This window comes from Hirundo rustica, chromosome 3 (genome assembly GCF_015227805.2).
Source record: "Hirundo rustica isolate bHirRus1 chromosome 3, bHirRus1.pri.v3, whole genome shotgun sequence".
Classification (NCBI taxonomy): domain Eukaryota; kingdom Metazoa; phylum Chordata; class Aves; order Passeriformes; family Hirundinidae; genus Hirundo; species Hirundo rustica.
In genome coordinates this window covers 55,676,789-55,702,607 of record NC_053452.1, presented here as the reverse complement: position 1 = coordinate 55,702,607, position 25,819 = coordinate 55,676,789, and the positions used below count along the sequence as shown (strand labels likewise).

At 37.0% G+C, this 25,819-nt stretch overlaps 2 protein-coding genes across 12 annotated transcripts in view; one reads left to right on the top strand and one right to left on the bottom strand.

Moving 5' to 3' along the window:
* TFB1M (transcription factor B1, mitochondrial) overlaps positions 1-25,819 on the bottom strand; it is a 26,932-nt gene extending 1,113 nt beyond the window's left edge. The window contains exons 1-7 of one of the 11 annotated variants that reach the window (XM_040058888.1): positions 25,804-25,819; positions 24,980-25,135; positions 23,327-23,478; positions 19,693-19,801; positions 17,788-17,939; positions 13,412-13,531; positions 2,462-2,589 (exon numbers count right to left, since the gene is read on the bottom strand). In XM_040058888.1, the coding sequence (XP_039914822.1) occupies positions 2,462-2,589; positions 13,412-13,531; positions 17,788-17,939; positions 19,693-19,801; positions 23,327-23,478; positions 24,980-25,112 (794 nt within the window). In that variant the 5' untranslated portion in view covers positions 25,113-25,135; positions 25,804-25,819. The other 10 variants (XM_040058882.2, XM_040058886.2, XM_040058885.2 and 7 more) reach the window with 10 other exon arrangements.
* On the top strand, positions 6,271-11,653 carry CLDN20 (claudin 20). Its single transcript, XM_040058890.2, has 2 exons — positions 6,271-6,566; positions 8,531-11,653. Exon 2 carries the CDS (start codon positions 8,615-8,617, stop codon positions 9,272-9,274), a length of 660 nt encoding a protein of 219 aa, XP_039914824.1. The 5' UTR covers positions 6,271-6,566; positions 8,531-8,614; the 3' UTR covers positions 9,275-11,653.

Genomic DNA, 25,819 nt, shown 5'->3' with positions numbered 1-25,819 from the left:
TGACACCATAGGAAAGCACATACATACATTATAGACTAAACACATGTATGTTCGTGTTTGCTAACATTAAAAAGAGTTTTGGGTATGGATACAAGCACAGAGCCTTCTTGGAATTAGCCTTGTATCTAGAAAGCAACAACAGATTAAACTGCACAAAAGAGACCAGATTCAAACAAATATGACTTTCTTTCTGACTGTTTCATTCCAATGCAAAAGACAGTTATCACTTGCCATTAATACCCTAAGTCTACTGTCAGGAAAAAAAGCCAAGAAGGAAGAAAGGAGTATTTAATTGCCATTCTCTCACATTCTAAATATTAAAAGTGAATGTGGCAGGAGTCCTAGGTTTTGTTTTCAGCTTTGTCATTGTTCACAGATAGGCATATCAGCACATTTACTCTGGGGCCACATGCGTTAACACCTCTCCTTTCGGATGTTTTCCAAATTTGAATGAAGCGTACTAGGTAAATGATTTTTAATGTCACACAAAAATACACACTATGCAGTGCAAACTATTGAAAGGAACAGCTCTTATTAGCAGTAGTTCTCAGTCTAAAATAGGCTAGAAAAGCAAAAAATCTGCGCACGATTCATGGGCATTTCTCAATTTTCAAATTCTGTCTCTGTTACACACATAATACCTAAAAATGTTGCGCATCTATTACAGTAACACACACCCCCTCCCACCAGATGTGTTTGGCAGGTTGACTGGATAAACTAGTCAAAAGGCTTTGTGCAAGTCAAAAGGCTTTGTGCATGATAGTTGGTTCCTGCTGGGTGCATAGAACATGAAGTTAAGAAGGGATTTAAAATTTTAAGTGAAAAATGAAACTTCTGGGAAACTTGTTTTCATGTGCTACTTCAGGCTTTTGTCAAAATGTTCGCATTAGTTCAGCATCTAGGTCAGCAAAGTTTAAATGGATAAATTTTTATTTCAATATCCCTCTCTCCTTTGATTCCATAGTTAAAAAACATACCTGGAGCAAAACCTACCTAGTCTTCTTTTTACAGACTATGAACCAACTTATAAATGTCTGTGAACCACAACTCTAACTATAATATGGACTTCATAGCACAATCTTGTATTTCACATCTCAAATCCCAGAATTCATACACAACTATAAAGTGATTCTATTGCCTTGTTTTTATACAGTCTGTGTGATAAAGAACCTTACCCTAACAGCTTTTTTATACACCAAAATTTGCAATTTTTTTCAGGTCAGCTAAAGAATAAGAGGATTGTGTTTCTTAGCCACACACTAGGGCTAAGGTATGATAAGCTGCTACGGGAATACATGACGTCCAAAAGTTCAGATTCCCCCTCCTTGCCTCAAAAGAATGTAAAGCAGTTATTAGCAATTTGAGATTACACAAAAGTCAGAAAGTTTTTTTTAAAACTTTGGTAACAATATTGTACATAACATAGATACGCTCATTGCACAGGCCTTCTGCCTTCATCGTCAAGAAAAACCACTCCTTCACAGTAGAAAAAAGGAAAAAAAAAAAGAAAACCACCACCACCCTGTAAGTCAAAAATAAACCAGTTTAGAGTTTGGACGCCTCATTTTCTAAACACTTCCAAATGCATACTCAAACTAACACAGTATCTGCATCCCACACATCAATGGCATTCAGAGCCTCAAGGAAAAAGAACCCAACAACCCAAAACCAGATGCCAAATTCTTTCTTCACCTTTAAAACAGTGCCAGAGAAAGCTTGTAGTAGAGCAAGGTAGTATCTACCCTAACTCTAGACTAACTCTAGACTGCATCAGGGCCAAAAGTATGCGCTGCAACATTCACGGAGCCCAGGTTGCGGGAGATGTCTCTAGTCCTACCAGCATCTCTGTCACATGTTCTACAATGCTGAATGCTGGGGACTGCCCACAGTAAGTCAGACACGTGGCAGTGTTGGAGTTTAAACAGGATCCTTGGCAAAGAGACCGCAGGCTTCTACCATCAGAGAACCTAATAAATTCCCTCAGTAAAATACTGGGACTTTTAAAGAGCCAGTATGAACTCCATAAAAGGGCAAGCACAGAAACAAAAGTTTGACATTTTGACATTATCCCCAAATATGACGTTCTCACACTGCCATCTTTGGGTCTGGATTTTGACACTTTTGTTTTTCAACTCAATCATTCTGTAGTTTTTGTGGTTGGGTTGGTTTTTTTTCATTTCTGAGAGAGACAAACTATTGAGAAGATAACCAGAGAGATCTGTCCTAGAGATTTTTAACAACTTCAACTGCACGAAGCAAAAATACACAAGTAATTATTACATAATTACATTACGTACTAATTTCGTACTTTTGTGTCCAGAAACCATTCTGAAATGCAAACATCTGACAAACTGTGATGACAAATTTAAAACTGGAAGAATAAAATCAAATGCATAGCTGATTTAGAAGCTGATGCATTTACAAAAACATTACCTGGGAATTTTTCATTAAAAATACTTACTCAATTCCACGGAAGCAGTATTTTCTTCTAAACTGAAAAACACTCTGAACCACTTTTTCTACCAGCTCAAATGGCTGCTGTATCTTTGGTTGCACCAATGGAGTGAAGTGCACCACAGCCACATCCACCTATATGGAAAAGAAAGATAAATTTGAATAGACATCTTCCTCTAAGACACATTACTTCTAAGTGACCTGGCTAGACATCAGCAAACAGGCACAATATAGGAAGGCATTCTTGCAGCAGGTAAGCCAGCTGGGCAATGACTAATGTCATGGTATGGAATATAAAGATTTGCCTTAGCTTTCAAGACCCTACAGAATTTTAGTCTTAGTTATCTACATATTTCCAATTAGTTCACATGCCATTAATACTTGGTACTTTTTACCCCCATGGCACTTCGTCCATTTAGAGCAACTTTCATGTAATCTGTGAAGTAATTAGCACTTCTGTCTTCAGATCCTTCCACAAGATAATTCTGACATAATATACAAATTAGATAACTTTTGATATACAGGCTGAAGGGCAGCTGGAGAAAATTGGTATTATAATTGGAAATCAAACCCATTCCCTATATGTTTTGTGTTGCTCCAGGGCTTTTCTAAAATTTAAGCCAAGGAATTGCTTTTCAACATATTAAGATTTCTAGTCTATTTAAAGGAATGGTAGGAATGGTAGAAATAAGTGCACTCAGATTAATGACCACACAAGTCTGTATTTACAATGTGTATCACAGTTCATCCAAAATTAGGTTTGAATGATTCCACGAAGATAAGCTTGTATATTTTTTTTATAGTTCTCAGATCAGACTGGCTCACAGAACAGTCACTCGCCGTGTGTCTGAAAACAGAATGAAATAATATGTACACACTTCATGGTTTTTAGATGTGTGTATATATATATGTATGTCATGCAATTACAGAGACACTGTAGAAACTTTCTGAATTCAGACTTCTGTATTAAAAATTAGGAGCTGGACTAAAACTCCAGTACTGCACAACAATGACTAAAGCAGCTCATCTTCCAAAGTGATATGAACAACAATAAAAAGGAAAAATTTCTGCGGAGGAGCCCATTGAAAATTTGTACAATATGTACAAGTACCATACAAATCTGTAAGTGCCAGATTTTAAAAAATATTTAGTCTCTTATTAAAAAGAGTCTGCTAAAATGATAGGCAGTCACTGAATTTTTTAACAAGATCTGACAGTCAATAGTGACACTCATAGCACATGAATCACATGTGCTAGTTCTGGCAGAAAAAAGAGACACAGTCAGACCAAAGAACAGCTGCTGCTTGAACCACAGTCTCAGTGTACCAATTGCTCGAGATAACCCAGAGCACGAGAGTACTTCAAAAAAGAAAGTGTTTCTCCAACTGATTCAGCCGAAACTGCTCATGGCAACCTCCGATGTGGACATAATCTGACACAAAGGTACCAGCCATCCATTTTGTTCTTTCCGTGGGAACAGCTCAGCTGTTAAGTACATCTATCCAGTAAAAATGCTTCTACAACACAAATTTCAAAGGAATTGTCAAATCCAAACAACGTAAGTTTTTCATGTAGACAGAACTTATAAAGCTGAGCAAAACTACTAGCTAGAGAAAGGAAAGAAAATACCAATTAATAGTGCTGATGAAGAAAAAACCCACGGCAAGTTTCCAGTGTTAGCACTGCTGACCCCTAGTATATATTACTGGAGTGTTTTTCTTAGTTGTCCACCTTCTCTCTGAAAGTGAAAGTTAAAACTACAAAGGAAGAAAGTACTGAAAATTACTGAAATTTGAAGCAAAACAACTTATTTAAAAATCAGGTGACAAAAAAACTTGATATATGGAATCTGCAGCAAAACACACATAAATTATTTCCCAAAGAAGATTTTTAATTTTTCAAGCTTTCAGAGCATCTGCCTTTGCCATGGGTTGCTCCTATCAGGAAGGGCACAGGGACATAGAAAAAGCTTGTGTTCACACTGAGTATAAGAAAAGTTAATCTTTTTGAACAGAGCAAATACATACTTCAGCTCCTTGAACAGAAATACTAAAGCACATGCACATGTTTATCTTCATTTTGGTCAGGAAATATAACAAGGTATTACCTTCACAAAATTAGGGGTAAAAAACCAACCAGAGTCCATGTGGTATTACCTAGTCACCTCAGTTTTGCAGAAATGCTTATAAAGGAGAAATGAGGCCTCTTTGGGAGGTATAGCCACATCTCTAACAAAAACTTTTAAAGGAAAAAAGCACATAATCTAGATACAGTGTACAGCTACAGAGTCAAACAGCTCAATTTGCAATCTCAAGGCCAGTGGGCAACAATTTCTACTTCTGAAACAAAACGTAGCACTCCTCAGTTCTATTATAGACGCTGCTTTCTTTGGACCCCAGGAAAGCTGCCTGGTTACTATAGCAACAGATACATGGGAAAGCTTTTCATTTGTAAATGGCCACTTCTTTAAAATCATACATGCTATTTTCCCCATACCTTTTAATATGCATCAAATAGAGAGCAGAATTATGAAAGCCAAAAGAGTACACAAGAGCACTTAAAATACACAAGTTGATTTGATGATGATTTTACTAGTAATGCTTTTCACCCCACCAAGTATGTTAGAAATATTTACAAAATATCACTCAAGTCTTACAAAATAATGAATATGAAAATCATTCAACTGATGCATCCCAAACTGTCAATAGTACAGCAATAATTCACCCTTTACTGTTTTAGTATATCTGTACAATGAAGGTTTTTTTCAGGTAGGGCAGGAGGAACACATAACAGACTACAATTTAATTCACACAAGTCTGCTGTCTTGCTAATGAAATCAACACTCTAAATCAGAATAAGCTTAAATGAGACAATTTTTACTAATTGTTGACAACAAAAGTCTCATAATGGGCAATACATGTACCTTGCAACACGGCTGTATTAAAAGCAAACCCACATAACCTTTTCTCAAGATGTAATTTGCTCACAGGGAGCTAAAACCAAAGCAGAACATATTAGAATTTCATTAAAACAGACTGTTTGAGATCCTACTGAGATAGTTCTAAGCCAGCACTCTCACAGTCCAAGTATTCAGTAGCATTTTATCTGTCTACTACAAACAAATATATTATGACTAACACCAGGTATGTGCAATTTGTAGCAACCTTGTCCAGATGAGAGTTTAACTTTGGCTCACCTCCAGCAGAAGGTAACTATGCCTTGGCACTAATAAAAATAATTTCTGTATAACAACAGCTCTGCAGCAACTCCATTCACACCAGGCTCACAAAGAGGACCACAAGAGACCCAAAGTCAGGTACAGAACTTGTGGGTATATCACTGCTGCAATGAGCAAGACCTTTCTCCCAGCTTCTTGATTTCTCACACCAACTTGCTGAGGCCACTTCTCTGATGTGCTGCATTTACATTGGCAGCCTTACCAGTAGCTTTATTCTCTTATTCTTTTATACAGCTTTACACACAGGTAACAAGTTATAGGATAAACTATGGGAAGGCTAAAGCTATCAGGAACAGATAAGCAAAGCCTGCAGTTGCACAGAAGTGTCCTGCTGTTCCAATTACAAATCAAAATAAATTGCACAGCTCTTTTCTAGGAAATTTAAACTCTTAATAAGATTATCTGTGATGAAAAAAATAACAACTGACAAAAAAGAAAACTCTCTGGGTCTCAGTGTAACTTAAATGAATTCCCCCCAGGCTGCAAGTCTGCAGCTTCTGGATTCTCAAGATTTTACTCCATTTAATCACTGCTCACACTTTCCATCATAGAACCTGGATATCATTATGTATTTAGGACTAAGGGCTGCCGTCTGTTTTATTCCATAATCTCTTTGCTTTCCCTTACGGAGTGTTTTTCAAACAAAACTCATTAAACAAAGTACTCCTTTATTCTCGGGTAGATGGAACTAAGAGAGGGAACAAACAGCAGTAATGCACTTGCTGTGGAGAACAGAAAAAAAACAACATTCCAAGAAATTTTGTTAATACATGCCAATGCAGTTTTGCATGAGAAGGGATAGTTCCATTCAAGAGAAACTGCATTTTCCAGGACATCTACAGTGAAGAAAACATCTCAGACCTCACAACCAGCAGTAAGTCCTACACAAACACAAATGAAACATAATTGTATTTTTAATTACAGCTGTAGTGCTTATACTTGAATTTATCACGTCTTTTTCTTGGTTCACCCCATTAAATGTAATGTATGGCTACCATTTGCAATGGTTTGTGTTTATGCTTGTGTGTTTTTATATACTGATATTTTAAAAAGGAAGCAATGAAAAAGGCTGATTCAGAGTACTAATTAGTTCTTTCAGAATATGAATGAGAATATGAATCAGTTTTTGAATGAGTTTGAGCTATCCAGACCTGTCAGTTCCTTCTGTAAAAGGAAGTTAAGCCATCTTTCCCATGGGCCTGTACAGCAAATAATATGTATTTGCCAGAACATCTCATCCCAGCATGAACAAACTGAAGGGATTTGGAAATAGGCACGTCTTTGAAATAAGGTTTTAACAATGAGTAGCTGTTAATATTCTCACCTTAACTTTAAGCATTTTTAATATATATATATATGCTGGATAGAGTTAGCACACCCTTGAACAATTACATGAAATAAATACAATATAAAAATATTAGAGTATAAATATATAAATTATATATAGAGAGAGAATATATGGAATTATACTACATATTATAATAGAGCATAACAGTATTATACTTATAAAGGATAAATATATTAATTCGTCCAGAAATGTCACTAAAGACTGACAGAATACATATCGATCAAAACCTTGTCTTATGTACAATGAACTGAAACGAGTACAATGCTATGGATATTTTGTATTCTCCTTATTTTAATTTTATCCCTTATTATTATGCCTTTTCAAAAAAGTTCCAATGCTGAAGACTCATTTTAATATCATTGTACATATTTAGATAGAAAGTCTGGATCATGCTTTCTAACACAGAAGTCTGCCCTTTGTCTACCACTGATAAAAGACAAAACCTACCAATTATACAGCCCCACGCAAAAGGCAAAGCAGGGTACCACTTTCTAATCCTCCCCTCAGAGGTTTCAAACAACTGTTCTGCATCTGCAATCCCAACAGTCCAGCTGATGTGACAGCAACAGTTCTGTCCTCCCAGCTGCACAGTTATCATACTGCCTAAAATGTTCTCATCTGTCAAATGAAACTGGACTCTTTATAAAAGAATAGCAAGGAGCTTTTGAAATGAATTTTTTTTAACTGCCACTTCATGGCAGATTTCCAAATTATTTCATACGGGTGACTGATTCAAAAAAGGCACTTTCACAAATGAGCTGTTTCATACCGGTATTAAAAACATTATTTTAGAGACAGAAGCAGCTCATATTCACTCTTATGACTTGCTAAATACTGCTGCCCTAAGTCAGGGAACAGAAATCACTGAAAATAAAAACCTGGTAGAGTTTAAATAGAAAAGAAATAAAATAAAATATTGATTTAGAAAAGTCACGCAACAAATTGTGAAAATACTGCAAAAACTAAATTCCATCATATTCTCCTTCAAACCAAGATATTTTCTAACACCTTTTAAAAAGATGAACAGGTAATATTTAAAAGACAGAAAAAAGGAGCTGACTACAGCTATCAACACACTTAAACAAGGTACCTGAGGAGTTCAATATATTTTCTACCAGACTGTTTTCCTATCACAGTGACTTCTAATCTGCAAATTTCTGATGTTCCATTCACCATGTATATTTGTCCAGTAAGCCTGCAATCTGTATGCTATTACCAAAACCAACTGCAGGAAAATAAGTTTTGCTTGATGGCTTGCAATCACATATGAAAGGGCAGCAGCTCCTTTTTACAAGCAATTCTAAAGCACTGTCCATTTGCCATCATCTCTGTTCAAGTACCTTGTGTACAGCAGCTCAGCTGCTGCAGGGTCATATTCAGATATTCATTCAGATAGCTCTAATTTTAAATGCAAGCCTTTTTTTGTTTGCTGATTTCTTTTCCTTTCCCCCCTCGCACTTCTCCTCCCCCCCTTCCTCCCCGTTACACAGACGGTCACAGCTTGGCTACGAAGCTCCCAGTTACTCATTTCCACGGGAGAAAAGGCAGACAAAAGGTGACAGAAGATAACCAACATGGCATCAGCAAGCCTGCAGTTCTTTGCTTTTATTCTGGCTTTGTTTGGTGCTTTTGGAGATATCGCAGCCACCTTGCTACCACACTGGAAGGTAAATGCAGACGTTGGCTCAAATATCATAACAGCTATAACACAGATGCAAGGACTTTGGATGGACTGCACATGGTACAGCACTGGGATGTTCAGCTGTACCCTGAAATACTCCATTCTCTCTCTCCCCATCTACATCCAGGCTGCACGGACCACCATGGTACTGTCGTGCATCCTATCAGCCTTCGGGATCTGCATCACTACAGTCGGAATGAAATGCACAAGGTTGGGAGGGGACACCGACAGCAAAAATAACGCTTGTTTTGCTGGAGGAATCTGCTTCATTCTTGCAGGAATCTTTGGATTAGTACCAACATGCTGGTACACGAGAGAAATTATTTCAAATTTCTTGGACCAGACCATTCCAGAGAGTAGTAAACATGAACCGGGAGGAGCAGTTTATACTGGATTCATCTCAGCAGGGTTTCTGCTTATCGCAGGTGTGATCTTCTGCTCTTCCTGTTTTAAAAGGCAGCAAGGAGCATGGATTTACCCTCCAAAGCAGCACCATTTCCCATCCACAGAGCAGGAGAGCAATGCAGGTTACAGCCTGAAGGACTATGTATAAATAGTTATTTCTATCCATTGAAGATATTTCTATCCATTCAAGGGGAGGGGGGTTTGTGTGTTTAGTTTGATTATTTCAAAGAATGTATAACATAGCACGTAACCTTTCCTTTATCTGCGTTGCAGTTATGCTTATGCAAGGTATTTCATTTATAGGGGCATCCACAAAAAGGAACGAGTAGAGAAAGATGCTCGTCTGCTACAAGAGTAGTTTATTTTGTTGATTTTTCAAACCCTTCTTTCAGTCTTCCCAAGTTACACTTATAGAAGAAAAAGGAACTATTTTAAAAACATAACTGACTGTACAATACATGCATCGAAGTCTTGTAATAGCAAAATAATTAAAAACTAACTGCTTTCTGTTTAATGAATCAGACTTTCAATAACATATGACATTTCATAGTGTATTTTACATTTTTATCTTGATTTAATTTATGATGCAAGGTAAAAAACCCAGAAACTATTAGTCCAAGAAGCCCAATTCAAAGGTTTTTTTAAAAACAGACACATCTGCCTTTCATTTGCAATTGTAAATTGCCTTGGTAACAAGATTTTGTTAAAAAAAAAAAAAAATACATACACAAAAAAGTCAACCAACCAAAACAAATCCACAACAAAAGCTCAAGGCTCCAAACCTTAGCTGCACTGTCTGTTCTGCATATCAGGCTGAAGGATCAGCAGTACCATTCAGCTCTTGCCAAACCCAGCTCTCCTACCCCAAACTGCCAACTGCTGTGGGTTTCATTTATTATTGCTAAAGGAAACTGTGCTGGACATTCACCAACTACTACTAATCTATTACTACACAGTCAGTGCTAGAGATGAGGAGCAATGCAACAAGAGAAATGTAACCATAACTGTGAAAACACCTGCAAACTGTAACAAACAAGATAGAAACCAAATTATCTATGTGCAAGAAACTTCTGTAAATATTCTGGCTTACACTTGCTACAGGTAATTATTAACAGCTCAAATAACACAGTAACCACTTACCATCTTCTACATTTCTGAACTTCTCAAAGAACCTTTTAAGTCATTTTAATTATTCCTGGAGGATCTGTTCCAGGCCCACTCCCAGGTATTCTATTACTGCAAGATGTACTATACAACAGTGATAAAAGAGATAGCTTCTTTATTTTTTTAACTGCCTTATTTTGAATAGTTACCTTAAATCCTTCCCTAATCCTAACCTTTTCCTTCACCACACAGATTTTGTTCTGTATTGGTCATTGGCAAAGTATGTTCTACCTAAATACTTCCCTAAGTGAGAACCAAATCAAGAATGAAACGGGGTATGATACAGGCCGATAAATTTAGGAACATAATGCTGGATGATCAACTGCTACTTATTCCAAGTATTTATATACAACTTTCATTTCCCATGGTACTAGTCTGAAATTTGCTAAAAGACCCTGAAGGAGCCCAAACATTACATGTTTAATATGTTGGGAAAAGATTTTCTGTTATAGCATTTGGGAGAGTGGACTGTTTTATGCATTTAATATGTAAGTAATCCTTATTCCTAAAGTCTTCTTTTTTCACACACAGAATGGCATAACATCTTGTTTTTATTCTACTATTACATAGCTATTTTGAGTTTCCTATGTTTTAACCAAGGAGCTTGTTTTGTACTTTTCCTAGCACAAAATGTACTGATAGTACATTCCTTGTACTATTCCTAATGCAACTATCAGCAGTTATTAGGTATCGCAGAGACTTCCCTATGACCAAAAAGCCAATTTCCTTTTTTCCTAGACACAATGTTGTGCAGCAACATTCCATATACCAAGAATCTTTTATATCTCAACACTCATAGAAATGTTGAAATAATATTCATGCATCAAGTAAATGAGGTAAACAATTCCTTCTCGTAAACACGCATCTCCACCTTTACAAAGGGGTTTGACGACACTAAGCTGTGATCACTACCAAGTATGAGTTAAATCTGTTTGTAAAAATTATAATCAAGAGACATTTTTACAGGAGGGCATAAGAATAAGGTAATAATGGCATACCAGGAGCACAACAAAATGTTCATTGCTTACACATGCTGCAAATTTTTCTTCCTGAAACTTCATTAAAAAGTAGCTGTACTTCATATAGCTATGAAACACGTATCAAGGACAGAGCCATTTCATTCACAGTACATTGCAAGAGTTTTCCAATAAAACAGATCCTATGAGAAATGGTCACATCTAAAACCATGTCAGTCTACAGCTTAAAAAAAACACGGAAAAAACAGAAGATCAGTCTACAACAGGAGTTTGGAGGAAATAAAATAATAGTGAAAACAGGTGCCAGTCCTGTCTGAAAGAATTGTACTTTCTGCTTTTGCAATATAAGCAATGCTTGTTTTAACTCAAAAAATACATTAAATAAAAATGCCTGCCTTTAGCTGTACTGCTTTTTTTATTCAACAGAGTATCAATTGACTCCAGGATGTGCTTATACTAAGATATTTGTCACAACTCTGTGTGTTACCTCTCCCGGTCAGCTATGGCCTTTTCAGTACAGGAAAATGGAAATATCAGTTAGAGCTTCCCAATTCTGGGGCACAGTCTGCACAAAACTTTTAACTACATTAGCTCTATTAGTACTCAAATTGTACCTACCACTGAGAAAACCCAACCATAAAACTGGAATTTTAGCCTTACTTAAAAGTATTTCACATATTTGACAGTGAGACAGCATCCTAAAATTATTTTCCATTCAGCTAGGAAACAGGGGAAAAAAAAACCTAAGCCAAAATCTCAAAGCAAAAAATAAGATTTCTTAAGCATGGTCATTTTCTTTCACAACAGATTGCTATCACAACTAGTAATTTAACACATTTGAACAGTTACTTGCTCAAAAAGTACTAACAGAATTTTAAATGATCATCAAAATATACCCAGATAGAGGCTTTAAAATTAATTGTGATAAATGAGAAAATAACCTTCCAAATGTTCTCAAGAGATATGCCAGAAAAGTAAAAAGGACAGAGAGAGACCGATAAAGGGTAAGGCAGATGTATTGAAGAGCTGAATCAACCAATTTAAGAGGAACTTTCAGAAGCTTCATGTTCACTTCTGAAACAGAATAGCAGTTCTACAGGACAAATAATAATGGTTTTAAACTCCCTGAGGGTTGATTTAAATTAGATATAAGGAAGAAGCTTTTTACAATGAGGCTAGTAAAACAGGTACATGTTGCCTCGAGAGACGGTGGATGCCCCATCTCTGGAAACATCCAAGATCACACTGGACAGAGCTCTGAGCAACCTCATTCAGTTGAAGATGTTCCTGCTCATTGCATGGGAATGGTACTAAATGACTTGCCTTCCAGCCCAAATATTTCTACAAGCCTATGATTTCCACATGCATTCAGTGACACAGATGTCACCTAAAGTCAGACACAAACTTTTACAAAAAAGTTCAAATCAAACCAAAACATGCTTCTTGTCCAAAATACTGATTTATTTTTTAATTTTTGATTCCTGTACTCATAATGGCTATTAATAAAAACCTGTGGCATGGCAGTAGGTAAGAGGATAACAAAGAGATTTTCTCAACTCACTCAAGAACATATAAGAGGGAGAAAAGATTGTTACTTTTTTAAGCAATTAGTGGGATATAGGTGAAAAAGTGCTGTAGCAAATAGGAGGGAGTAAAATATGCTAAAGATGACTGGGGTGAAACATAAAGATTATAGACATGGTAAAATTAGAGATGTTTGACAAAGGTGACAAATGAAAAGCCTTTCTTATCACAGTCTTTCAATAGACCCATCAAACTCTTAAGGCACAGTTCCCAAACTGTTTATAAATATCAACGGTAAAACAGCAGGCTTTCCAAAAATACTCCAAACCTAGAAGACTATCCTGCCATTAAATCCTAATATCCCTCTACAGAACACCCAAAGAAGTATGCTGACCTTGCAGATAGGTTTGAAGGTCAAAGCCAAGTTCTGAGGAACAAAAAAAAAAAGAAAAAGCACTTTCTCAGAGTAATCATGCTTCATTTACAGAATTTCACACCATTCCATTTTGTAATATGGAGATGTTTAAATAGAGCAGCCACCAATGTTCCTTAGTGAAAATAAGATACATTGCTTGACTGACATATTAACAACAATCACAAATAAATACAGGAAAATCTACCTCTGGCTTTGGAACAAAGGCTTCACCTGGAATTACAAAACAGTTTTCCACAGCGCAGAGATGCTGAGCCATGATGGACAGTCTGCTGCGTTGGTTGCTTCCTGGATTAGCTGTAAGTCTCTATGGGAAAATTAAAACATGAACATCAGTGATACTGAATTGATCAAGTGATCAGTTATATTAAAGCTTGATTTTCAGTATAATTAAATTTAAGAAAAAACCACCAGTTAATCATTACTTGTATTAAATTATATGCCTAGTTCATCTAGAATTTTCGTCTTCAATATAGCAGAATTTCACTACGAGACCACACTGATTTACGTCAGTCCTTCAATCAAATGCACATGAAAAGGAACTCCTAGAAATTCTGCAGATCTAAATGCATGTCAAAAGAATTTTGTACGGTTACAAGAGAAAATGAAAACTATTCTGACTGCAGGATTCAAAACAAACCTGACAGTACTCTCACAATCATTTCCTTCCACTGTTTTTGTACAAAATATTACTACTTTTTTTATTCTTCAAGATTAAACAAAGCTCTGTAAACTCAAGAATCAGCTAGAAACCAAAAGTTCTTCATAATTAACTGGTCTACACTTAGAATATTTGCAAGGAAGCTGTGTCTATTTTACATAAATTTAGAATGCCTAACAGTGAGAGCATTAAATACTTAAAACTCAATTTAAGTATTCTCTGATTTTCCTATGATTTTTTTTTTTTTTTTTTTAATACAACAGTAGCTTGGACAGATGTTTCCTACACTTTTGTGATCTGGCAAGAAACACATTTTATTGTGTTTTACTTGCCCCCAAAATTTTAAACATACAAAGCATCTTGTAAACCAAGTTCCAAACTACAGAAGTCATTTCACTAACTTATGCAAAAACAGAATCATGATGATTCCTGTTCTTATTTACCACCACCTCAATAAAAAAATAAAAAACTAAACCTCAATTTGCCTATCTGGTAATATTTGTACAACATGCAGTTCCATATGAAAAGCCTACTCATGAAATGCTGCCATGCTCATTAAATTTATCCTTGAAAACTAAAAACTAAGCCTGTTGCCGAAGTTCTACATTTTTTCAAACAACTCTTCCAAAAGGCAGTTCAGCATGGAGCAAATAAATACTTTTCAACAACTCTTTGGAAAGAACGCTCACTAATTTGTCTATGCCAGCATTTAAAGCTACCTACACTATTGTGTCAGAGGAAATTCTTATTCTCTAAAAAAAACCCAGACTGCAAAGTCTAACAATGCAATCTGACACGCACTTCCTTAACCTCTGCAGCGGAAATGAAAGTGACCTAAATGGCAACACTTGTAGCAATACCTACAGCGCCAATTCAAACAAACTATCTTCTCCCAGAAACCATCAGCAAGTCTCAGGCAGTGAGTTCCTGCACCTCAATTACAGAAGGGGTAATTTAACATCTGGATAGTAGCATCCTAAGCCACTTCAACCACAGCAGCAGGAACCTACCTGGGTACAGCACCCATACACAGATCAGCCAGTCAAACCCGCAGCCATGGGCAGGGACGTGTGCAGCGAGGTCAGCTTGCTCAGGGACCTGCCCTGCCTGACCTTATAGGTTTCCAGGGATAGGGCATCTAACCCATCTCTTGGGTTAGTGTAGTAACCCAAGTGCTGTATCTTTCACTACCCTCACTGTAAATTATTTTTTCCTTATATCTAAGTCTACCCTCTTTTGGTTTAAACCCTTTACTCCTTGTTCTATAGCAACATGATCCTCCCCTGTTAGAGGATCAACTTTAGAGTAAGCAGGCTGGAAGAACCTGGCCTAGGTAACAGATTTGAGATGAAGCACTGAAGAATTTGGGGCAAAGCAAAAGTTCTTACCCACAAAGTGAATAACAATTTTACAAATTTAAACTACAGAGAAAGAAAATTATCTGCTTGACACCCAAAAGTGCTATTTTTACTCCTGTGGATATTTGGCCTTATCCTCCCTAACAGGCCTCAGATTCCACATATAAAGTAACTGCTGGTTCTCATCAGATTTAATCAATTTATATCATATCAGAACAGAGTGGGCTGCAGTAGTAGGTGAATAGTGACATTACTCACACCAACATTGCTGTGCTACAAGAAAACAGAAAAGTGAGAAAACACAACCTGCAAGACAGGCAAAGGTATTCACTTCCCTGTTTTACTGGCAAAACAAAGTTTGACCATAAATAAAAGAGCACATTGCTTCACTTTATTACTGTTAACATCAAGTTATCCTAATTATAAAGCACATCACTCCATTCCATGATGCATGTTATGCTTTTGCTGAGCTTGTGATATGTACACAGACTTCCCTTGATATTTAGGCTCTTAGCTTAGAAATATCCAGGGAAAACATCTAATTTTTTAGTATAGGAAATTCCCCAAGCAGGACTATAAATCCAGAGATACACAAAATATCAGCAGCAACTCACAATTATCTGCATTACACTGCTCTCTCTTTCCAGACACCGAATATGCCTGTACACGTCAATTTACAGTGGTTACCTTAAGCAACTCCAGAGGGTCAGGAGAAAAGACACAGAGCCTAATTACTGTTCTTTCTCCTAATCATAAAATAAAACAGTATCTTTAAAACTATTTCTTTTCATAGTATCAAACCAATAATGGAAATGCAAACCAAAAACCATGAACAATTTTGTCTTTGGAGGAAGGCCCGTGTTTAAATTGTGTTGAACAAGAATCAAGAGATCTCAGAATGTAAACTCAACAACAATTAACACTGATTCACTGCACGACCTTGAACAACATATTCCATTTCCTAGCGTTTCTAACTCGTCAGGGTTTTAAGTACAAGAGCTTAAGAGTGAGTGGTATTTTGCACTGAATTGAGCTATGCTGGGTGCAGAAGAACTGTAACCTGCATGGCACCAATGACATATGCAGCAATATAAAGTACAGAGCGCTCCCACACAGTGTTAGGTGAATTTTTGCTGTCACAAAACTATCATCACTCTGCATTTTACATCACAGCCCATTAACCATACTTTGCAACAAGGCCTAATCTCACATGACATGAAGTCCTTCTGGGAAACAGATCTGGATTCTGTAATGCCTAAAACCAAACGAGCCCAGAACTGAATTAAGAAATCTGGTTTATCTCATACCAAATCTTTGTTCCTAGTGTACTCTAGAGCCACCAACTGGAAATACTTCTTCAGTCCTGATTGCAAGGCTAGGGCAATGACAGCACAATGTGGTTTTCTTTGACTCAAAAAATCACAGCAGACATTCCACTTGCATATATAATTATTACTAATATTCACAGAGAAAAAAAAGAAAGCAAAATTTTCCTATTCAAATTTTTACTTTGAAGGATTAAAATTAAAACACCATACACACTGAGGCTGCTCAGACAAAACACGGCAGTTACAAACACTGGAGTAGTAAGATGGAAATTCTATTTTCAGGCCGATGTGCAACTCCTTTTTTTCTTTATAAATGCAAGTGAGATGCTTGTTAAAAGCCAGACTGCTTCCATAACTGCAAAGCAAAAAAGCTTCCCATTCTCTATGGTTTATATGTTTCATGCAATGTCAATAGAAACAAACTGTTAAGCCTGAAAGCACTGTCGAGTAAGCCTACATAAGATCAACTGATCTGGCATTAACACCACTACACTGCAGATCAGTCTGGCCTTCTTTGAGAAACTAACTATTAATACAAAGTAAAATATCAATTTTCTCTAGAACTTGAGGTAACAGAAGTCAATTAAGGCCTTTTTACACACACAAGAATGGCAGAATACATTAATAATTCTGATATGAAGTCTCATTCAAGAAAGCCAGTGCCAATTTCCAAGGTCTTGACAAACACCCCCTGTGTTTTAAGTGCTTAATCACAACTGGAAATAATGCTAACCTTCCATTTTCCCTTATTTTAAGGAAGGTGTTTCTTAAAAATTATTTTTAATAAAGAGGACAAAGAAAATAAATATGTGTATTTCTTGAGATGAATGAAAGGTAAGGAAAAGCAGACTTAATGACACATGGCACAAATGACTGTGAGAGAATAAACATATCTAAAACCAGAAGAGTGCTGTGCAATCTATTCATGTTAAAGAAATCAGACTTCAGAAAAGAACAGATAGAGTACCTCAATGAAATATAACCCTGCATAAGACATTGAAAAAAAATTACATGCTTGTGAGAGGATCAGAGCAGATAATTAACTCATCAAAATTCGTAATTTACAGCCACATAAACTAAAAACTGAACTAAGCTTTTCCTTTCTTTTCAAAGTCACCAAAGACTGGGTTTGTAGTATTAAACAAAAGATTGCATATAAACAATTTTTTGTTCAATTTAGCACCTGTACAATATTGGAAAAATGCCAAAATTTTACCTCCCCAACTTCCTTTTGAAAAGTCAGCGTCATCTGTGTCCTGCCATAAATAAAAGGTCCATCCCTTTTCGAAACATTCTCAAGCCATCTGATGATTAGAGGAGTTGAAACACTGAAGGGCAGATTCCCAATGATATGTATATTTGGTGGTTCTGTTGACATTTGACAGAAGAAAAACAGCTTTGAAAACGTTTTGCGTAAGATTTTGCCAAGAAATAAAACGCAAGAAAAATACGTGCCTATCAACCTAGACTTAAAATACAGAAACAATTTTCATCATGCTACACCAAAGTGATGCCTGTCCATTTATACTCATCTTACACTGACAAAACTGTGTACTATTCTCAGTATTTACTTGGAAAGAAATGGTTAGGCTTGGCTCCCATTTACATCTGAATAAATCAGCAGCCTTCAGATGATTTTCAGCTGATGAGTAAATCCCAGCTAAGCTATCCTAGAACAGCAAAACCACAAGAGTGTTCCTGTGATTTCAAACTATGACTGTTAGGTACAGAGTAAATAGCCATACTAATACTTCTGTCCAGCACACCCTCCCAGAGGCATTTTACTGAGTCCTTACAAGCCTCAAAACAACCACCTAACTCACACTGCACAGAGCTCTGCTTGTGTATAGAGTCCTCTGAAATCAATAGGTGATAAAGTACAAGACTTAGCCATAAGAAGCGATACCTGCTGATGTTATGGATCATGTCAGTATCTGTGTGTGTTGTAAAACACAACACAGGTATTTCAGGAGCAGAGAGTCTAAGCAGGAGTGCAACAGAAGTGGGCAAAACCCAAAAGCCAGTGTGCTGTTTCTTAGATATGACAATATTTAATAACATGAGTAAGAGATGACAATACCAAATTCAAGCTGTTTTTCTGGCAGACCTTACTTATCATGCACTTTTTAGGCTGTGATATTTCTAATCTATCTGTGGCATTATACATTTATCAGAGATGGTGGTTTTTGAAACCCACCAGCTTTTCAGATTTTCATATGGCAATAACAAAGAAGAAATGTATCTTGCCTCTAATTGGTCAGCTCAAAACCTAACAGTGATTGTATCTTCAAGAAAGGTAAATTTTTAAACTTTTAAAACTACACTCTCACACATACATTTTATCATAGTTTGTTCTGTGAAGCACTTACCTTTTGCAATGAGGCAAATACAACGTACAATTCTTCTAGGTGAACATAATGTGCCATGGTCTTTTATGTCCTAAGTCAGAAAGGACTTTACTGCTTTTCAGGCATTGCAAATAGTGTCTTTATCTCATATTAATAAATTTAGAAAACGGGATCGGAAGGTTATCTCTGATTTAGCTAATAATATGACATGTTTTGAAAGCGATGTGAAATAATGTCCTGTTGCAACCTCAGGTTAAAAAAGAAAAAAAAAAAAACCCAAAGCCACAATCCTGATTAGATTCTACTTTTGCCAAAGACATCCAGCTTAAACCAAAGCAATGAGAAACCTAAATTCTGGAAGGCAAGTTTTCCAAAAGTTTCAAAGCAAGTTACAGAAATTTCTTCAGTGGAACAGCAGCAGTGGTGATTTCTGACTTCTTCCAAAAGAGGAAGAAGTCGGGAAGTATGCTATTAGATCTCCTTTTATGCTTTCCAGAAGTCATTCTTGTATAGTAAAGACACTCTAAGGTTAATAACTACAAAGCTCCTCACTTTAAGGTCAATGTCACACAAATTCCACTGTTTTGTATTAGAGAAGGCAGAGAGTTCTCTGTTTTCTCTAGCGGAAAAAATCCAAACAAACAGTTGTCCTTTTATCTTCAACATGTACCAGAAGGGAGTAACACCTGCACTGAGTGAACTTCAATTTTATCACTACTTAAGACTACCTCAGAAGCCCTAAAAAACGAAATAAACCAAATGCAAATACTAACCATCCTCCCAGTTCCTTTTTAAGTGTTTTGGAAAAGCCTTCTCCATCTTATAAGTCAGGATATCTCCATGAACGATGTGCACTTTTCCTGGAGCTGCTTCAGATAGCATCTGTTTATAAACAAGCAAGCAGTGAGAGTTAACCAAACTGATTTCCAGTTTCATCCACAGCAGGAATGAAACCATTGCTATGTATCTATCTTCAATATTCCACAAAGCACAGTAGGAGTTAAAACTGAGAACACTATTAGTAACTATTTACTTTCAAAAAGCAAACACTAGAAATAGATTAATGTGTGATTCTGTAAACACTTAACTATTCACAGACGTAAAATTCTTAATAGACAATTCAAACTAGAAAAGACTGCTAAGAATCTCTTCAACAAAAACAATTAACAAGTCCCAGGCCACAAGCAGGAGCTCACTTGGTTTAAGTAATAATGAAAGCAGGAGGTTTTGAAAGGATCAATTACCTATGAAAACAAGGGCTCATGTTATTTATTGTTTCCCCTACAGCTTTAGGGCCTATTGTCTCATTTCAGCCATATGTGATACAAGGCTGCAGTAATAATAATTTTTCCTTTTACATGAAAAATGTGGAAGAGATTCTCTTAATATTCCCTGTAATAGTCTACAGTTCTGCCACTAAAGAACAAGGAGTCCCATCAAAAGAGGGAATGAGTACCTAGCAGGAGGTAAGATCTCAAAATAATTTCTATCTTTTTAGACATTACGAAATCATCTCCATTGTCAGCTTCTGCAGGCCACCTGCACAACTTATTTAGTATTTAATAAAGGCTGATACGCAAACTCAGGGCTGGCTGCAGTTTGACAACCAATTCTTTCATTTCTGGTGTCAGTTCCCATAATCAAAATTAGTTAAGCTTTTTTAGTGTTGTACTAATCTTTTCTCTTACACCATGAAACCATACACAAACAGCACAATTCAAAAGCAGTGGCGACTTTTTCAAAGATGACATTTGGCAATATTTATTGATCCTATAAAAGAATAATGAGAAAAGCCTTAAAGAACAATTTTGCTTTTGCACAGAAATCCAAATCCATAAACAGTTAAGTGCCAGTGGCCTGACTACCAAAATAAACTGCTCATCATGGTTAGTCCCATTTTCAGTCTGAATGATGTTTATATGCTCCAGGGCACAAACAGCTTTCAGTATTCTCTGAGCTAAAGGACAATACTGCTTTCTCCTACTGTTCACAAAACATTGTCATGAAATTTTTTTGATAAAAAGTTCAAGGGTTTTAAGTATCAAAAAAGCTAAGTTTTATGTAGAGCAATAAAAGCTTAACAAAGTGTTCCTTCATGTTTTAAGTGCAATTATTTCCAAATAGAAAAAATAAAACTAACCTCAACTCCAAACCACTTAATGGACTTTTCAGCATTACACTAGCAATTATATGACATACAAATTCACTAATCTGCCATGGTTTGTTAGTCCTTTCTTTGAAGCTGTTATAAATGCTCCAACAGGATGAAAGATAATGTAAGATTAATAAAGTTAGAAAATAGTGTCATTTGCTAATAACAGTTTCCTTAACAAGATGAGTTCAGGGGTTGCTGAGTAACACACTTTACGTAACTGAGAACTGCATTTCATTTGTGACCAGAAAATCATTGTCTTATATTTCTAATTTAAAATACAGACTTGGAAACTCAGTGAAGCTTTTTTCATTTGAAGGGTAAATGTGTGCAGCAACACAGCTCCAGGAGCTGCTGTGCATCAAGGACATCAGGCAAGTGTTCCATCACACAGATACTCTCATTCTTCACACACAACCAAAAGGGCACAAAGGAAGCAAAAGAGGCATAGTTTAAAACATGAAATAGTGTTCCTCGAATAATTTTATATTCAATACATTCTCCTGCTCCCTTTCTCTCCTTATCAATGTTTCCAGCCTAAAACTATTAGGGAATATGGCATAGAGAGGTTGGGACTCTTTAAGACTGAGACAGAGCTGACAGACTCTCAGCTTGTGTAAACTTTAACTCTGTACACCTATGTTCTTCAGTGTATTTCAGTTCTGCAGTAAAAAAAAATCCCCACTTCCATTTTGTGAGAGACAGACCACAGCTTGAAAAACAGTAAATGAAAAATGCTGTATGCTTTACATCAGCAGTTTTAAAAGTAACTAACAGACATTTTCATGTAATAGTCCTCAATTGTTATTTTAATCTCTGACATTTTCCCTTATTCAAATCTCAGCTCTTTTATGAGCATGAGTTTTCACAGTTTGCTTGGGAAACCAGAAAAATTATTACAACCCACATTATTAGAAAATAAAGATTCACTGTTACGTATCTTCTTATTTGTGTGGAAAAAAAGCATTACCAAACTGAACACTAACAGATGCAACACATTTCTTGTTCATTCACATCCACTGGTACTGAGTTACACCACCTCTATGTTCAATAACCTCATTCAGACATTCACTTCTACTGTGAGGAGACTGGCAATTAAAAATAATGACTAACATTATGTCACTTGAACAGTAAAGATAATTACATAGCGAAAGCTCATTTTAGATGCTGAGAAGTATACTTTTATTCAGATAAATCTATTGCAGTGGACGCATTTTGGAAGATCAGAAAAAAAATCCAAGTACTTAAAAAGCTCTCTTAACTAAAACAAGTGTCATTTAACCTCAAATTCTCTCCAGTCCCAAACCAGTTCTCAAAATCTAAAACAAAAATGCTGATTGCCCTCACTCAAGTGAAAACATGAAGGTTTCACATTTCATAAGTCAAAGATGGCATATTATACATTATTAATGGCTAACCCCACAAAGACATAATTGCATGCACATTCAGGTTTCAGGATATGGGCAGTTTCATTCATACCTTACATTACTTTTATCATATAAAGAGATAGCAGCAGTTCTCAAGTGAACTACCTATTTATTTTCACTGCTGATTTACTGAAAGAAATTTAAGGAAAGTCCCTTGAATTGCTCTAATTTGAGATTATAGAGTCAAGTTTTAAGATTTTTGGACTCTGTTTTTCTTGCTGGATTTATACAGCCAAATTCCATAAATACCCAGCAACACAAGTAGATAGCATTTGAAAATGCCACGACGACTCTTAAACTTATACCATCTTTAAAAGAAAGGAAGAAAATCCTAAGTGTGTTTTTTTGAAAATGTAAAATAGATGCTTGCTTTATTCTTCCCTACCTGGATATTAACCCACATTGAGCGCACAAACTGGAGATACACCTTCCCAATTTCATAAAGGATTAGGATTAAAATGAAATATAAGACAATACATAAGGACATTAACTTAAGCGTTCAAATTACAATTTCACCACCATGATGAAATGCACCTAAAATGTCTCAGCCTGAAAAAAAACCAAAACAAAACAACAAACCAACAAGCCTTGGCAGTAATTCATTTGTAGGATAAGGTCCTAAAGAGCCTATGAGAAAGCAAGAACGATGAATTGCAATATTGTGTATATTTATCTTCAAGCAAATTATAGCTCTGGTTTCTGCCACAAAACCAAACCTATTTTTCGGTGCAGAGATCCCAACAAGACACCTGGAATCTCTCTAAGTTCTCAGAGTGTTCTTATTCAACGCTGTGGTTACATGTACATAAATTATTCTCCAGTTGGTACCTGCAATCCTGGAATAAATCGAGCATCTTTTTCAATTAAAAGGAGTTGTTCAACACCAGCACTGAGAATGGATCTGGTAATTCCTCCTGGCCCAGGGCCCACTTCGCAAACATGAGCATTTTTCAGCTCGCCAGCCTGTTTCACTATCTTGTCTGCAAGACACAAAGAACACACTAAGCCTTTATTTTCCAGGAGATCCAGCTCACCAAGATAACCTCATTGTTTACTGTTACACAAGCACAAGCATGCTTATCTCTGAACAGACATAAACAGTGACACATCCCAGTTAAATCACCACACGCCTGCCAGACTGCACAGGATTCAGATTTCTTCCATACTACAAGATCTACTGAGCTATTTTAAAAAAAGCCATTTTTAGTTTTATGTCTTTAGTATTTATTGCGCTCATTACAGAATCAAATAAAAAGAGAATATCACTCATCTGTACACTAGCAGTATCGTGCTGCAAGCAAGCACTTGTGTTGGACATCCTAAAGTCTCACTACTTGTCCTTCTAAAGGTATTTCACTACAGCACCTCTATTTCAAGGCAATTTAAGAAGAAAGCTACAGTAAAGCTCTATGAAGATTATATGATGTACAGAGCAATTTTATGAGGGAGAAACTGGACGAAATGAAGAGCTGGAACACAGGCAACTGGTAGTTACAGAAAACAGGGCAGTTGAAAGGCGAGGAAGGAACACTCATACATCAGTGAAATGATACAGCATTAGAAAGTATTAGAAAGACACAAAAAAAGGCAGATTAGAAAATGTAGCTAATGAAACAAAGGGATCCTTGGGAAGCATGCAGAGAAGATACTGACAGAAATTATGCTGCTCACTCCATGATCTCTTACGTATGCAACAAAAAAACCCAAAGACCTGTCTACATGTAAAGCTCTACTAAAGGCACGCAAACATTTTTATTCCGGGGTTAAGAGTCTGGTTGTTCAGGAAGTGGAACTGACTTTCATGTTCTAAATTTTTATCAACCCAAATCTTCAAACAAAATCTAATCATTAGCTACGTGAAACTGTACTGCTTTTGTTAATGTAAAATCCAGCCACCACTATGCCAGTGGAGACACCCACCCCTGACTGACAGAACGGTGCCAGCTTTGTCACCCACTGCTGACACAAAGCTGGAAAAAAATGAATGGTTCAGAACAATGCAACTGATTCAAAAAAGCTACACTTCTGATAAACTGAGACAAATGACTCTCCTATCTACAGCACATAGCAAACTCTAAATTGCACGATGTTTAACATACTTTCTACAATACAGAATAAAATGCTAATTTTTAAATCAAGCTTACAAACCAAAATAGTACCCAAGTTATACAAGAACTGCTTTGGTTTAAATGTTCGCATTTCAGTAAATAATCCACATTTGATATAAGACTATAGCTTCTATCTAAAAAATTGCACTTCAATTTATAAAGAAACCTATTTTTGAGGAGTAAGTAAAAGCAATTAACCTAACCTAAAACTAGTTTTAAAAGAGGTCTTTATTATAAATGTTTACCATTGAGCTGCCGTTAGTCTGACAAACACTACCATGCAAACATCATCTCCTTAGCTGTACTCTGGAACCTGACAAAACTGGGATACATGTTCTATGTCAGCTAAATATATTAGAATAAAATATTTAACCTGTTAATCGCAAATCCAGTAGAAAGTTCTGGGAAAGCTGCTTCAGTGCTTTAAGGCGAAAGAGTTTAATAATCTCTCCAATAGTTGGTAGGGGAGGCAGACGGAAAGCTGCCACCTTTCCTGGAGCAGCCATAAGGCACAACTCACTCCTTCCTGCTAGAGAGACACCGAAAAGATTATTCTATTATACACAACGAATTATAACCAATATTAAAACGGCTAATAAGCTTACAAACCAAGGCGTGATTCACGGATCATTACAGGAGGACTAAACGCCAAACATACTGCTTTGACTTCTAGATGCAATGTTCATGCTAGGCACGAAATCGGGGTATTTGGGCAAGTGCCATTTTGCACACGTGTCAAAGTCTCAGGTAAAATAAAGCCCTCTCACAATTACTCAATGTCAACCTTTCATTACTTTAGGGAAGAATCAGTAAGCAGAATGACTTCACGGCACCGTGTAAAGACAGAACGTGTTTAGTTCGGACGTCCCTAAGAAGGGCCGGAACACCGCGGCCGGCGCGTGTTCCTGCGGCGCCACCGGACTGCGCAGGCGCACACGTCCTTAGCGCGGCTAGGGACGGTCCAGCGCAGGGACGGGCCGGGGCGGCGCCGCCGCACGCACCGGGCTCGGCTGGGCTGGGCCAGGCCGGGAGCGCCGCTGCTGCGGGCGCTTTCTCTCTCCCCGCCTCTCCCAGCGGACAGGGACGCTCGGAGCAGAGGCCCCGCAGCGCCGCGGCTCCTTACGGGGCGCAGCGGGCGCCAACCCGGAAGGGGAAGGGGCGGCGCGCGCCGCGCATGCGGCTGTCCCAACGCCTTACCTGGCTCCGCGCGCGG

What these genes read in the sequence shown, in the direction of transcription:
- CLDN20 (XM_040058890.2), top strand. Translation starts at nt 8,615, where the DNA reads ATGGCATCAGCAAGCCTGCAGTTCTTTGCTTTTATTCTGGCTTTGTTT.